This window comes from Pungitius pungitius, chromosome 8, assembly GCF_949316345.1.
Source record: "Pungitius pungitius chromosome 8, fPunPun2.1, whole genome shotgun sequence".
NCBI lineage: Eukaryota > Metazoa > Chordata > Actinopteri > Perciformes > Gasterosteidae > Pungitius > Pungitius pungitius.
Genome location: NC_084907.1, coordinates 22,117,288 through 22,130,965, shown reverse-complemented (window position 1 = coordinate 22,130,965; position 13,678 = coordinate 22,117,288). Strand labels below are relative to the sequence as shown.

Below are 13,678 nucleotides of genomic sequence, written 5' to 3'. Positions count from 1 at the left end.
CTCTCTCTCTCTCTCTCTCTCCCCCTCTCTCTCTCTCTCTCTCTCTCTCTCTCTCTCTCTCTCTCTCTCTCTCTCCCTCTCTCTCTCTCTCTCCCCCTCTCTCTCTCTCTCTCTCTCTCTCTCTCTCTCTCTCTCTCTCTCTCTCTCCCTCTCTCTCTCTCTCTCCTGCACGCACCAGGGAGCCGCATCACAGGACCCGACGGAGGCAGCTGGCTCGGATGCGGTGAGCCGCCTGCGCGTAATTCCGCATCATCGAGGTGTTGAATGTGATCTTTGGCTGCGTGATGATTTTTTTTTTTAAGTCTGTTTTCTGTCTCTCGCTTTCAATCTTACGCCGAGTGTTTTTTTACAGGTGTACGGAAGCACTGATTTGGTGTGTTCAGGTACAGGGGCCTAATCCTGAATCAACTGTGGCTTGGATGAGTAGTCAAACACGGTAACCCATTTCAATTAAAAAAAAATGATCTCGAAAACCATGTTAGCATTTGAAAATAAAGACAAACATTCAAAACAATGACCAAGTCAAAATGCTACGTCAAAACATTTATTTAGAAGCATTAAGTCATTCGTTAAATCTGTAGCAGAATCATTGGGGGTTTAAGAGTGTAAATGCCAGACTATCTATTGGCCCACTCCTGTTACTTCCTGTAGTCTCGGTTGGTTGCTTGGCAACATCACCGGGCTGACAAGACTCCAGCTGGTAGTTGTATATTTAAAGTACAGACATGGGATTGATTTTCATTTCCACAAATAAGCATATTTCCCCAAATGTGAATCTTTTTCTTTAGCATCAAAGCCAAACAAAATGTAGACAGGAAGTCCTGTTTTAAATGAAACGGTTTAAGCTGTGACATATTATTACCTGCTTTTCTTTAGAATTCAGACTGCCAACATCAGACAGAGTAACTTCTGTCTGATCTGAATTCATGGCATCACACACTTCTCTACGAGGTGAATACGTCCTTCGGAAACATTTGAACAGCCAGACCTACAGGCTGTCAAAAGGACAGTGTCCCCCGTGGCTCTGGTCTTCCTCCTGCTCTTACCTGCCCTCTGGCCTTTTTGCAAAACTACAAGGACTTTCTCCCATTTTGCAAAGTAAACACTGACGCTAAGTGTGCTTGACAGGGCCCAAAGGAGAGGCATCAGCATTTATGTGTCCTGAACACAGACACACACACACTTTCTATCCCTCCCATGCACGCATGCAGGGTTATATGAACAGGAAATGAGGACAACGGTTGCAGAAAACAGGGCATCACAGCACATGTCAGGGCTTGGCTTCGTTCTCTTCTCACCACTTGACCTGCAATACCTTCATACGTGCCAGAGCAGCCATGTGGTCAATGGTAAGGTGCTGCCAGAAAGGTCCATTTTCTCTCCCTTTAGATGACATTTTAGTGCTCCTGGAGAAAGAATTCATATAATATTTCAATGACCCCATCCTCTGGATATCAAAACCTTTCCATAGGTTGGAATAATTGTGTGCAAAATCTACAAAACCTCAAATAAAATAGATGAAATCAAATAAAACTGCAATGAAAGGCTCCCTTCTTTGTTTTAACGATAACTACAGGTCCTCCTCAGGCCCATCGTGTGTATGCTTCATTATGCATGCGTATGATCTTTTCCCCCACCCAGAGGCCCGAGACACCACTTTAGTTTCAGCCATTGGCCTCCAATAGTTTATCAATAACAGCAACAGCAACAACCAAGTGTGTTTTATACCGTTCATTAATCCAGAATTAATCTTGTTCGTGCCCAGTCTAAGGCCTGTATCTACGTGTCATCTTAGGGGTCAGGTTGATAATTGAGTTCACAAAGAAATCTGAAATCAGTGCATCTTATTTGTTTATTTGTCAGACATGAATGTAATTGAAAATTATTCATCTTCATTTAAGATCAAAGAATCTTTCTTTTCTCACGGTGAGACAGCAAAAGCTCCAAAAGAAAACCTTTTCAAAAGCATACATGCCTGGAAAAGGATAGTTTCATTATTCAAGTGTTGAGTATTGATTTCGCAGACTGGCAGAAAAGCACATTAAGGTCGAGGGAAGTGAACGAGGAAATCAGCCGGTCCTCCCATCAGCTTGAGTCCAAGAAAAAGGCTCAATTACGGTAATGTGTGAGCGCACTTTGGCTGTAAATAATTTATTTGCAGAATGAGTCACTCTCTGCTCCCACAGTTCTTCGACCTGTGTGTCGCCGTTCCCATCACTGGAGGTTGAGTCACACGATGTTCCTTTGAGGTCATTGCTGATGGAAATAACTTGTTCATCCTCAGAGGCCAGTGCTCCAGTCACGGCTTTTGGGAGATGCATAAATGCAAGCACCCCGATTATAGTTACTGACTTACAATTATGCCTTTGATAAGACGCCGTCTTGGTCCAGCGACCTATCGCTGAGGACAACAATGACAAACCATCAATCAACCTGCCGTGTAGAGGGAGGACAAAGCTGGTTCAGGCCGTAGTTTTATGTCGTTGTGATGTTAAATGTGGTCCATTAGAGGCGGTTGAAGGAGAAAAAAGAGGTTCGACGCCGTTCTGGTGAATTGGCTGCTGGGCCTGGCAATAAATCCTTTTTAGAGTGAAGATGAATCACTTAAGACTTAAGACTCATTGATGGGTCATATCAGTTGATAGAGTAACTTTAGTTGTGTTTTAAGCTTTGTGGACCTCACCTTTATCAATAAATATATCTTAAAATGTATCGTCCACAACTGCTTTGTCTTTGGTTTGGCTCATCTGGGTCAATCACTCAATCATTTACCATTCTGTTTCTCATAGTTCATCTCCCCCCCCCCCAATATGAAGCTCATGTCTTTGGCTGTGGAGGTCTCTCAAGCTCAGTGCAACCAATAACCTCCATAAGGATGACCTTTTTAAGTTGCAAAATGTAGTAAAAGTTCAGATAAAGTTTTTCACATCTTTTTTGAAAACATAAGCCATAACCTCAAATTCAGGATTAGCATGAAGGAGATGGCACCTAAATTCAGGCTCATCCTGATTTGCACAACGCATTCTTACGCTGATACATATATTATGGACTCAAAGCCAAAAAGCCCAATTATTCAATACTTAGAAGTATTTGCCAGAGCCACAAATTCTTTCATAATGAAACAGAGAATCTGTCAAAGTGACTCCAACTGCAAAAGTTTTATTGGGAATTTCTGGTCTTTACTTTTAAACAGTTAGAAACGGTGACTGCACTGCTACAGTACAGTATGAATAGAATAAAAAAATGTCAAAGTACATCATTAAAAACACATATTCATTGTAAAACGTATTCTGTCCGCAATTTTGAACCAGATGGGGGCGGCCCAGATCTGCAGAGGTGACGCTTTCACTGCTTTACTTGTGGCCACATGAAGAAGCCACAGAGGCTGCAGAAGCACTCTTCAAACACGATGTGAACAGCGATATTTTAGGAGTGATAAATTGGGACGCCATTATTGGGAAATCACAAAACCCCGAATTCAACATCAACTCACATCTTGATAAGAATCTTCATGGGATTTGGAGTCTCAGCATTTTTCAAATGAACTGGGAATAACAGTGGGAGTAAAAGTATGTGTACCTCAAACAAAACAATCTTCCCTTCTATGGCCAGTCTCTGTGTCACTGCTACTCCTCTTAAATAGTGCACGTAAAGAGGTCACACACACAAACACACACAGAGACTGAAGACAATAAACACAATATGTTCCTTTTCTTTTTATTCTTCTCTCTGTTTGGAAATTGCAGGGTCAATATTTTTCATTAATCACATTACTTGACATGATGCACCAAAATTTACTCTGTTTACAGGAATACACTGAATAGAACACAAGGTTTCACAATGGATACACGACTGACGTTTTGCCCATTGCACTTACAACAGTGAATGACATTTTCCAGATTTTTTATTTCCTTTTTTTGCTTCCATTTACCCTCATCCCCTTTGCAGATCATATCTATCAAATTGAAGACCTCCTGATAGTCTGACAAAGGCTTTCAGTGATGCAGTTGCTGAGGAGGTTCTTTCTTCTTGTTTTACAAGCACGATATGTATAGAAACTATACACAGACTGGGTATTTTTCTGAAGACGAGTTCTGTTCCACTGCTGTAAACAGTCAATACAAGTCAGCCACATACATTATGCTTTTGCAATAATAATCCTCATCATTAGTTTCACCATCATTATTGTGGTAGTAAATAATTCTTTTTATACACAAAAGTTGGCAGCAAATACGGCATGGGGATGCACATGACAGCCGTACACAGAACTCAAAAGCTGTACAGAAGAAAGAATTTGTATTTACATTTGTATGTAAGAATGTGTTTCTCTCTGCCTTTCCGTGGAAAGGACAGCTGCATCGAAGGCTTTTTTTTTTCTCCCTTGCACTTCTTCTCGACCAGAGGCTGTTTCCAACTTTGATGTCGATCTCACACTGTTTAGTTGCAGGTAGTGTTACGCAACCTCCGTATTTATGCTGCCTGTTAGGCTCGCGCTCTGAAAAGGACACGCCCCGGCTGTACATTTAGGTTCTCTACGTTGGCCTGTGAAAGTCAAGGTTTGTTAGGCAAACCTCGATGGAATCCTGCCTCAGCCTTTTTCCAGTCAGGTACAACTTCCATGAATATAAGATCTAATCATGCACCTCTCCAATGCCTTGGCCGCAGAGTGGCTTTAATCAACAATGAAATATCCAATAGAAGCATTCCATTCAACCCACAGGTTATACTGACACCCAATATGTACACTAACAAGTATTAATGAGAAGTGCTGACCATCTGTGTTACAGGTATATAGCACAGTCACTGCAAGCCAAACACTGAGGAGCCCAGGTCAGCCAGAACGCACAAAAACTGAATGAAGGCTTACAAACAGCCAGACAAAGCCAAGCGAACCCATGCTTCAAAGCAACATGATGGTGGACATTCAAACCGACAGTCTACACAGTTCACCCTTTGGCAACAAGTCCCTGTGCGGGGAATGAGGGGTCGAAACATGCCACGAAAATAAAAACAATTCTAGTTCAATATTCAAATCCGTACAGACAAGTTGCTAAGTAAAAACATTTTCATGACATTATTTTTTTTTAACCACCGTCGTTCATATATTTGTTGTTTTCTTGTGAGAACAGTGATGATGACAAACTGTTTTAGGCAGAATCACTCCCAGGTTCAAAATGAGTCATTGCATAGAACATTTGAATTGATAATTGCTTTCATATCCTAAGCACATGTTTGTGTGTGTCTTTGCACACGTAGAGGCAGTGGGCCCAGCGTGCTCGAGGGATCATCTTGGTGGTGAATCGGTCACCTCACTGATCAGCAGGAGGTTACCGTCTCTATTCGGTGGAGACCACAATTAACCCTGGCTCGGAGGTGTAAAGTACATGTGCAATATGGGAATATGTGTCTGCAAGAGTTAGAGAGAGAGACTGTGTGAGTGTGTTCGTACCCGACTGCATGCTCTCATTTGCACATCACATGCACGTATGAACACGGGTCTGTGGTTGTAAACCCTCTGACATATTTTATACGTCTATTGGTCGACAGAAGTGTTTGATATTTCCCATCACTGATTTGAACAACATTTATACGATTGTGCTATATACCATTTTCTGCATGCTATTGCTTTTAAAAAAATCAACAAGCAAATTATTTGATGCAAAACAAAACACATTAAAACAAATTAAAAAATTAAAAAATATAAAGCTTTACCAAAGAAAAACAAACAAACAAAAAGTCACTGGAGAGCAATCCATAAATGCACAAATGACAAATTTACATAATTAGATCTCTGGTTTGTGTACATACAATAGAATACAGTTGTGTAAAAAGAAATACATGATGACTTTGACATTTTAAAACGTATGAGGTATACAAGTAAAAACATGTACTGAATAAGGCTCTTCCATTCTGTGAATATCAGGCAAAAACGAAAAGAAACTAGAAGATGAGACAAATCAATAAAAAGGATAAATTCCACTCTGAGGCTTTATCCTTTTTAAAGTCAGCCTCAGCTGACTACAACGATGGCTTTGCGATGGCTAATTAAGAGCCGTGGCCACTCCTTCATTTGGTCCTCTCGTGAGTGTGATCTCACACTCGTGGGCACACTGGTAGTTCTTCTCTTCCCCAACAACCTACAGCCCATGACTAGTGGTTGATTCATAGGTGGTGAAAAAGTATTAGTATGGACTCTTTAAAAGTTTTTCAAACATTTGTGCGTGCATTCTCATGTCCACATGTATACAATGCATTCTGTAGACATTGAATAAAAAAAGAGAAATAAAAACACATTCAAATAAAGGGTAAAATACCCTAAACTGGAATGTACTATAGAGATCAGAGAAACCAAGCATTCAACGATCGTAGTGGAGTGGTCAGGTTGTGAGTCTTGGCCGTCATACACCTTCTCTACCTCAGGTACGTGGTTTCGTCGTGGGCAGATATCAGTATCTTTGATAAAAGAAAAACCTATGAAAATATATCTTATTCTTTTTTTTTCACAATGTTGAATCAAAATCCTTGCCAGATGTGCACTCCTCAGACACAAGTGATGTTCCATTAGAATTCCTATAGAGAGCGCTGTGGTATTTCCATTTTGGAGCTGTTTGAAGGGAGAGCTAGGACTGTCACACTGAGCTGTCAGGTGTAAGAGGGGCCTTTTAGTGTCACACAGGTCTCCAGGAGGAAGAAGAGGAGTTGGACTCGTATCCTCCTTCCCCACCTCCCTATAATTGACCGTTGGTGTCCTCCTGAAATAAAGACAATGAAGATGTTTAATGTTAACAAAAAGAACGTAGTTTCACAATATTTTATTATCCAGAAAACACCAATAAATTCTGCAATGTAGAGTAAACCAATACAAATAAGAACCAAAGAAAAACAACATGTATAATATATAAAATAATCAAAATAAGCTTCTAAAAACATTTTCAATGGCCACTAGCAAGGTTTACCTCACATATACCTTCTGCAATACCTATGATTCAGTTTTGCCAGACTACTTTCCTTTACTTCCTGTAACTCTCCAGCCAATCACAGCCCTGCTGGTATCGGCCGTAATCCACAGGGTTGAGCTGGCTGGCCCTTTGTGCTCAGAGCAGGACTGACTCTGGTTCATCTCCACACACCTCCCACTGAATCCACAGACCACAGGCCACTCGCACAAATATGACACAGCTACTGATATTAATCCAACATAGACATCCGAACAGCTGAATGATAGACCTTCGCTTAAATGAACGCGGCGTGTGTTTTGACACACGCTAAATAGAGTGCATTGAAATCCGCTTTATTTGCAGTTCTGCTCCATTGAGCAGAATTAGTTTGTTAGCTCATTCTATCATGTAATGAGTGATTCCTACCATGAGTCATGATGCTGCGTGTCTGCTTGGGCTCTTTTCCCTGTGTGTCTGTGCGTGAGACATTAAAGCAAAGCCACAGTTAGCCTTCTCAGCCTAATTATAGCCAAGTGTGCTTGGCCCAGATTATTGGGTGTGTGTGGAATCAGAAGGTAAACCATACTGGTTCTTAACCTCCTTGGTCTTGTCCTTACCCCCCATGAGGCAGCCATGTCCAGTGTGTGTGACTTTGATAACCTGACCTGACACAGCAGCAAATCGGTAAAATGAAAAGCTGGAGCAAACAACACAACTGAATTCACATAATCCTGCATCACACACACCTGAGCACGTGCATGTACACACACAGAGAAGTATGGGAATGGCTATAGTTACTTACAATTGGTCCAATAAGGCCTCAGACGTCTTCACAATCATCATTCTGGGACTCTGTCAAGGCCTCCACTTACTCTCAGGCCTCTTCAGCCCTTTGCTCATGTCCACCGTGCTGATGATGCAATCACCTTTATCCAATTCCCTTCAGCCGTGTGTGCCCATGTCTGGGGAATTCACTGCTGACAAGGCATCCTTTGATTCCAGCTCTGTCCTATAATTTGAGGTAAGGGAAAGGTACAATTAGAATACACGATCGCCGACTTTAATCAGTCACACCCTTATGCAGACACGGACCATGCTAGTATACCGTAGGTGAATATAAAGCGGATAAAACACAGAATCAATCGACAAAGCATGACAGCAATGCTTTTTTAACAGCTTGGAGTCTCAGTGTCCCAAATAAAGCTAAAACAAACCAACTAAAAAGGCAAATTAGACCGGCAGTTACAGTTTAGAAATGTTCATCATCCTTTAGTTGTACATAACAGAAGTATCCCAAAGTGTGTATAAACAAACATTGCATATTTAAACAGATTTTTACATAAATGTTGTTTTCACTTGCTTAGTGGAGCTGGTGACACAATATTTATCAGAAGGACAAGTCCAATGATGATGAGATGCTAATAAGATACTCACAGGTGCACTCAGGATCTCTCTTCCTCTATTCGTTAATGTGAAATTATTTATTGCAGTTTCATAGGTTTTTCAAGTACAAAGTTACGAATCCATCTCATTTCAACTCTGCATACCCTGAAAGAAAAGCACAGTTGATTCAAAATATAAAAAATGAAGCAATAAGCCCATACAAATACTTATAATTTACTGCAAGGAACCAGCCTGTGCTTCAAAATTAAAAGGTTAAAATGACTCTGATTCGCTTACCCTCCTCTCTCCACTTCACCACAATGAAGTGAACTTCTTTCCAAAGCCAGACAAAGCTACGAGAATGACAAAGAAAAGGAGGCGATGATCAGACAAGCACATAACACAAGCCCATTCAAAGAATTCCAGTGTCTCACAGAATGAATAGACCTTTACATTAGATACATTAAAGTGGATTAAATAGTCAAAAGACTAGAAGATAAGCTGTATTTCAGTTTCTTAAACATTTATTCATTCCTGCCCGTACCATCGCCCAGTTTCCCCGCTTGCTCTGCTGCCCCTCCTTGCAGGATTTTGGTGAGGACATTTTCCCCTTCAGCTGGTGGTGGTCCCGCTGCGGCGCTGCCGATGGCTACGGGTTTACTGCCGATCCCAACGGGGGCCTTGGACCCTGCAAACAACACACGACATAACCATCACTAAATGTCCTTCTTTGCCCGTGGTTACTGAATGTTTTGTGGTAATGGTGGAACTTGGAGACTTACCAATGCCTACAAGAGGAGGTGTAGCTATTTTGGTGGGCTGAGGTGCTGTTGGGACTCCTGTTGTAGGTTTCATTCCAGTTGCTGCTGCTGCTGCTGCAGGAATAGCCTCCATTTTGGCCTTTAAAACAGAACAGAAAAAAATAGTAACAGGAAATGTTTAATTTTCTACTATGCATTTATTATCAGGCTTTATTATCTTGTAATCCAATTTGATGTATAATCTTTTGTAGTTAATCATAGAGTTTCATTCAAGCATAAATCCAAAATCTGATGCTTCTTTTTTTCAAAAAACCTCTTTCAATATTTGATTAAGCAAACAACACAATCCAGGATTTTCAAGCAGTGCAATACAAGAAGATAGAAACAGTCAATGTGGAACAGTGAAACAGGGCTTAGGTGTACTCACTGTGGTAGCTGGTTGCCCTGCCACAGTCCCTAATCCTGACTGTCGTCCCAGTGGTGGGGCTTGGCCAGATTTGGGTTGGGGCTGCGCCGGTCCAGCTCCTGCTGTGGTTGATGTAGGTTGGCTGCTCTGAGGGGTTTGGCTGTGCTGCAGGGTTTGCTGCTGCTGCTGCTGTTGTTGTTGTTGTTGTTGTTGTGCACTCGGCTGATGTTGTTGCTGAGCCTGCTGGGTAACATCAAGTGGTTCAGAGCCTGGATGTCTCCCCGACTGAACCGGACCACCTGACCGTTGCTGCCCAGCATGACCCTGGGAGGGCTGCTGCTGCTGCTGCTGCTGTTGCTGCTGCGGCTGCTGTTGCTGTTGCTGTGGTTTAGGCCCCGCTGTTGAAGGCTCCTGCCTTCTGGGTGTTGTGCGATCTCCTTGGGGTCTCTGGCTCCGTCCTCCCGTGCCGTGATGATGACCAGAGGCCGGGTCTCGAGAGAAGTCACCTGAGTTTCGGGGGCTTCCCTGTGCGGAGCGGGAGTCCGGACCATTCCTTCTTTGTGTAGACGAGGAGCCTCTGCCATCAGAGCGAACGGAAGGGTCTTTGGGGTGTGTTCTAGATGAACGGGTCGACCTGGGATCCTCTGAGGTGTGGCGAGATGAGCTGTGTCTGCCAGAGCTGCCGCCGCCGTGCTGACGGTGATCCCGTGGCGTTGTGGAGGAAGGGTGGCGTTGTTGCTGGTTGTACTCATCCTGGGGACAGTATTCTTCCGGAGGTTCGTCATAATCATGGTAGGTGTGTTTACTACGCCTACCTGTGGATGAGTGAACTCCGTGATGTCTTGAACGATCAGAACGGGCCTCGCGTGGCTTCTCAAACCAATCAGTCTCCTCTTGGCCCAAATGATAGGCTTTTGAAACCAAAACAAACATTATCAGTCAATTGTTTTTTGTAGGGAGATGCATGCAGACTGAGGCCATTCAAAATAACTTGGGAAACATGCTCCACATCCCAGAGCCATGCACATTGTTAAAGAATCCAACAGACAAAAAGTAAAAAAACAAAACAAAATGTTACACTTAAAAATCAAGCGTGCAAAAACACATAAAACAGGCATTATTGGCTTAATTGACCACAGGGAACATTCCATAACAAAAGACAAGACAAAGAAAGTCATGTTGCTCCAAACTTGGCATGCAGTTCATTTCCAGAACATGGAGAAGGTCGGAAGAACAAATGTTGCACAGCAAAAAGTGATTCAGCACCAGTTACCTTCGCTGTCAGAAACAGCACAGTGCATGTCATCAACGAGGTAAGGGTCATCTGGTTTATAGACTTGACTCCTGGGCTGATCCTTCTTGTGATGGTCCTGCACATCCGGCAACGAATGGCTGGAGCCATACTGGTTCCTCACATCATGGGCTTCTGGTATTCCAGAGCCTACAGGCTTCCCAACAGGACTGATTGGACTCTCCTCTTCTGAATTCTGGCTGCGCATTGGAGGCCTCCCACTGCGACTGCTCCTTTGAGACCGCTCCATGGCGTCCCTCTCGTAGGATTTACTTCTGTGTCCTGTGGCATCTCTTGAGGATATTTTGTCCATACCATATCCCGTAGACCTGGATCTGCCAGAGCTGTACATGCGGTCCTCCTCCTCAAGACCATCACGACTGGTGCCGTAATATTTTTGTTGGTCATATGTATTCTTCTTCATCCCGTAGGTGGCATCGTCCTGAAGCTTCTTCGATCTTGACACGACAGTACAGCTGCCTCCTGTTGATGTTGTCATTGTGTAAGAGGCCAGGTCAGACTCCACGTCCCTTGCTTCCTCAATAGGGGAGAATTTAGAAACCTTCTGTTCCATTCCCTGCTTCCTGTGCTTACTACGTTTAGAGGAGACTACAGCAGGGGCAAGATTCTTCGGTGCAAGTTTGTGGCTACTGGAGCCGCTTCTTGATGGGTGTTTATAATCATCATAGTAGTAGGAGGAGCCCCCACTCACTGTGGTGCTGGGGCGACTGTCCACTGTATTCTGGTACCCTGTTGTTCCACTAGGTCTGCCATAACCATCCACGGGCTCATCTTCAGGTCTATTGTAAGCACTCCCACGTGCAGGACCATTCTCATTGCGATACCGCCCTCCCACAGGATGGCCTAGAGCATCCGTAGGTTGGTTAGCGTTATCTTTTGTCAACTCACTGATGTCATCAATCATGACATAGTTTCTAGGAATATTCTGCTCCAGGTTAGAGGCATATACTCCATCTGAAGAATAAGCAGATGGGGGGCTGTCCACTGAATGAGGAAGGCCGTGCTCCGGGGGGCGATACTGTCCATATGTGTTGCTGTAGACTGAGCCAAAGTTGCTGTCTGGAACTGATGTGGCCACTGACACTGCTGGGTTGCTAATGACCTCATAGTTTGTGGGGAGCTTTTGCTCTAGGTCAGCCAAAGAGGTTTGACGTGGCCTTTGATGGACTGTAAGGATCTCTGCCTGGGGCTGGTAAGAGAGACCAGGTTGGTAGGAGCTGTGGCTGGGGTAAGGAAGGTTCTGGCTAGGCATTGACTGACCAGAAGGATGGAAGGCCTGATTACCATGCTGCTGCATACCAAGGTCTGTCTGATAGGACGGCTGGGCGTACATGCGATTGGAATAAGTTCCCTGGTTCTGGTAGCCAGGGCCTGGTGGGGGATGGGGCTGGAATGTTCCTGGCTGGGGCGCTGAGGATGAAGGGTACTGAGGAGGTTGGAAGCCTATCTGCTGGTAAGCAGAGCCTGGCTGCTGTGTTGATGGCTGAACTTGAGGGTATGGATAAGACATATAGGATGATGTTGAGGGATACTGGGAGGTTACATTGAGGTCGTTTGCAAATTGGCTTAATGGTGCAGTGCTGGGCCTCGTTAACAGACTATTAGCATCAAAGTTTCCTGTTGCAGCTACCATCCTGAGGTTATTGAGCTCACTGTCCGACATGTAGTCCCGAGCATCACCCATACATCTCATGTAAGCAAGCTCTCTCCTTTCTCTATCCTTTACCATGGTCTCCTTACGTTGGGTGATGCCTAGCTCCAAGTAACGTAGCTTGGCGTCAATCTCTTTCTCTTCTTCCTCCAGTTCAGCCTGCTGCTTTCGAAGCTTTGACGACTCTTGTTCCACAGCTTTCAGTTCACTCAGCAGGCCAGCCTTTGTGACTCCCTGGGTGGGTCTGGGTAGGACCCTCTGTGGCATGCCGGGGGAGCTGTACATTTGTGCTGGAGTAACAATGGGGAGCGAAGTCTCCTCTGGAGGGGGGCTTGGGAGAGTCCTCTTTATTTTCCTCATCAGAGCGTTCTGCTGCTGCTGCAGAGAGGCCATCTGCTTAGAAAGGCAGAGACACATCAGCAAACATTGAGCTATAAACAGAATGTGTTTATGTAAATTAGACTCATTACTGTACACTGGGTACTCACAGAGGGTCTGCACATTTCTTCATCACTAGACCTAAGTGAAAAGCTTTCCAGCTTGATATGTTGTCAGACTAGTTGGTTAATTAGCGTATGTACTGTAAGGGCGTTCGCTCCATCAACTGCTTGACTAACGGGGTTTGCGAAGCAAACGTGTCAGTTACTGTAATATATAGAAGGCGAATAATTTGAATAAATATATTACAAGCAACGGTAGACTAACCATGTTCATTTATTTTTATTCATTTGTACTAAACCAGTAACATTTATAGAATTTATACTAAAATAGTTTACATTTTTTATATCTCTCTGCACTAACAATCTTATCTAATATTATAAATGTAATGTGAATCTAAGAATTTCATAATAATTCTAAATCAAAATGAAATACGCAACAAATGAATGTGTATTTCAATAGCTCAATAAATGTATGCATCATGAAATGCTAAAAACAACATGAAAAAACCTGAAGCAAGCAATTAGGTTTTGAGGCTTGATTCAATTTAAATCTGTTTAAGAACATGATCTTCCATGATCAAATATCCACTAGAACTGGCCCTTTTTCACATTGCTCGAAATGGCATGCAAAGTCAAACATACTGTATATGTAGAAATAAACACACAACTTCAAAACAAAAAATACATTTCTGCTAGTCTAATACTTACAGAATAGTTGTGTTGCGTAGCTCCATAAGTATCCATAAGAGAACCATGTATGAAACACTAACGCTTAACATAATAAGTA

General features: G+C 43.1%; 1 protein-coding gene across 4 annotated transcripts in view; it reads right to left on the bottom strand.

Moving 5' to 3' along the window:
• Positions 1-3,701: 3,701 nt before the first annotated feature.
• bsnb (bassoon (presynaptic cytomatrix protein) b) overlaps positions 3,702-13,678 on the bottom strand; it is a 50,059-nt gene continuing 40,082 nt past the window's right edge. For 3 of the 4 annotated variants that reach the window (XM_037448301.2, XM_062564064.1, XM_062564065.1), the window contains 8 exons: positions 10,762-12,847; positions 9,510-10,399; positions 9,104-9,221; positions 8,866-9,009; positions 8,619-8,674; positions 8,373-8,486; positions 7,741-7,947; positions 3,702-6,752 (listed from right to left, as the gene is read on the bottom strand). In XM_037448301.2, coding sequence (XP_037304198.2) covers positions 8,634-8,674; positions 8,866-9,009; positions 9,104-9,221; positions 9,510-10,399; positions 10,762-12,847 — 3,279 coding nt within the window. In that variant the 3' untranslated portion in view covers positions 3,702-6,752; positions 7,741-7,947; positions 8,373-8,486; positions 8,619-8,633. The remainder of the gene's footprint in view (positions 6,753-7,740; positions 7,948-8,372; positions 8,487-8,618; positions 8,675-8,865; positions 9,010-9,103; positions 9,222-9,509; positions 10,400-10,761; positions 12,848-13,678) is intronic. The other variant, XM_037448302.2, reaches the window with a different exon arrangement.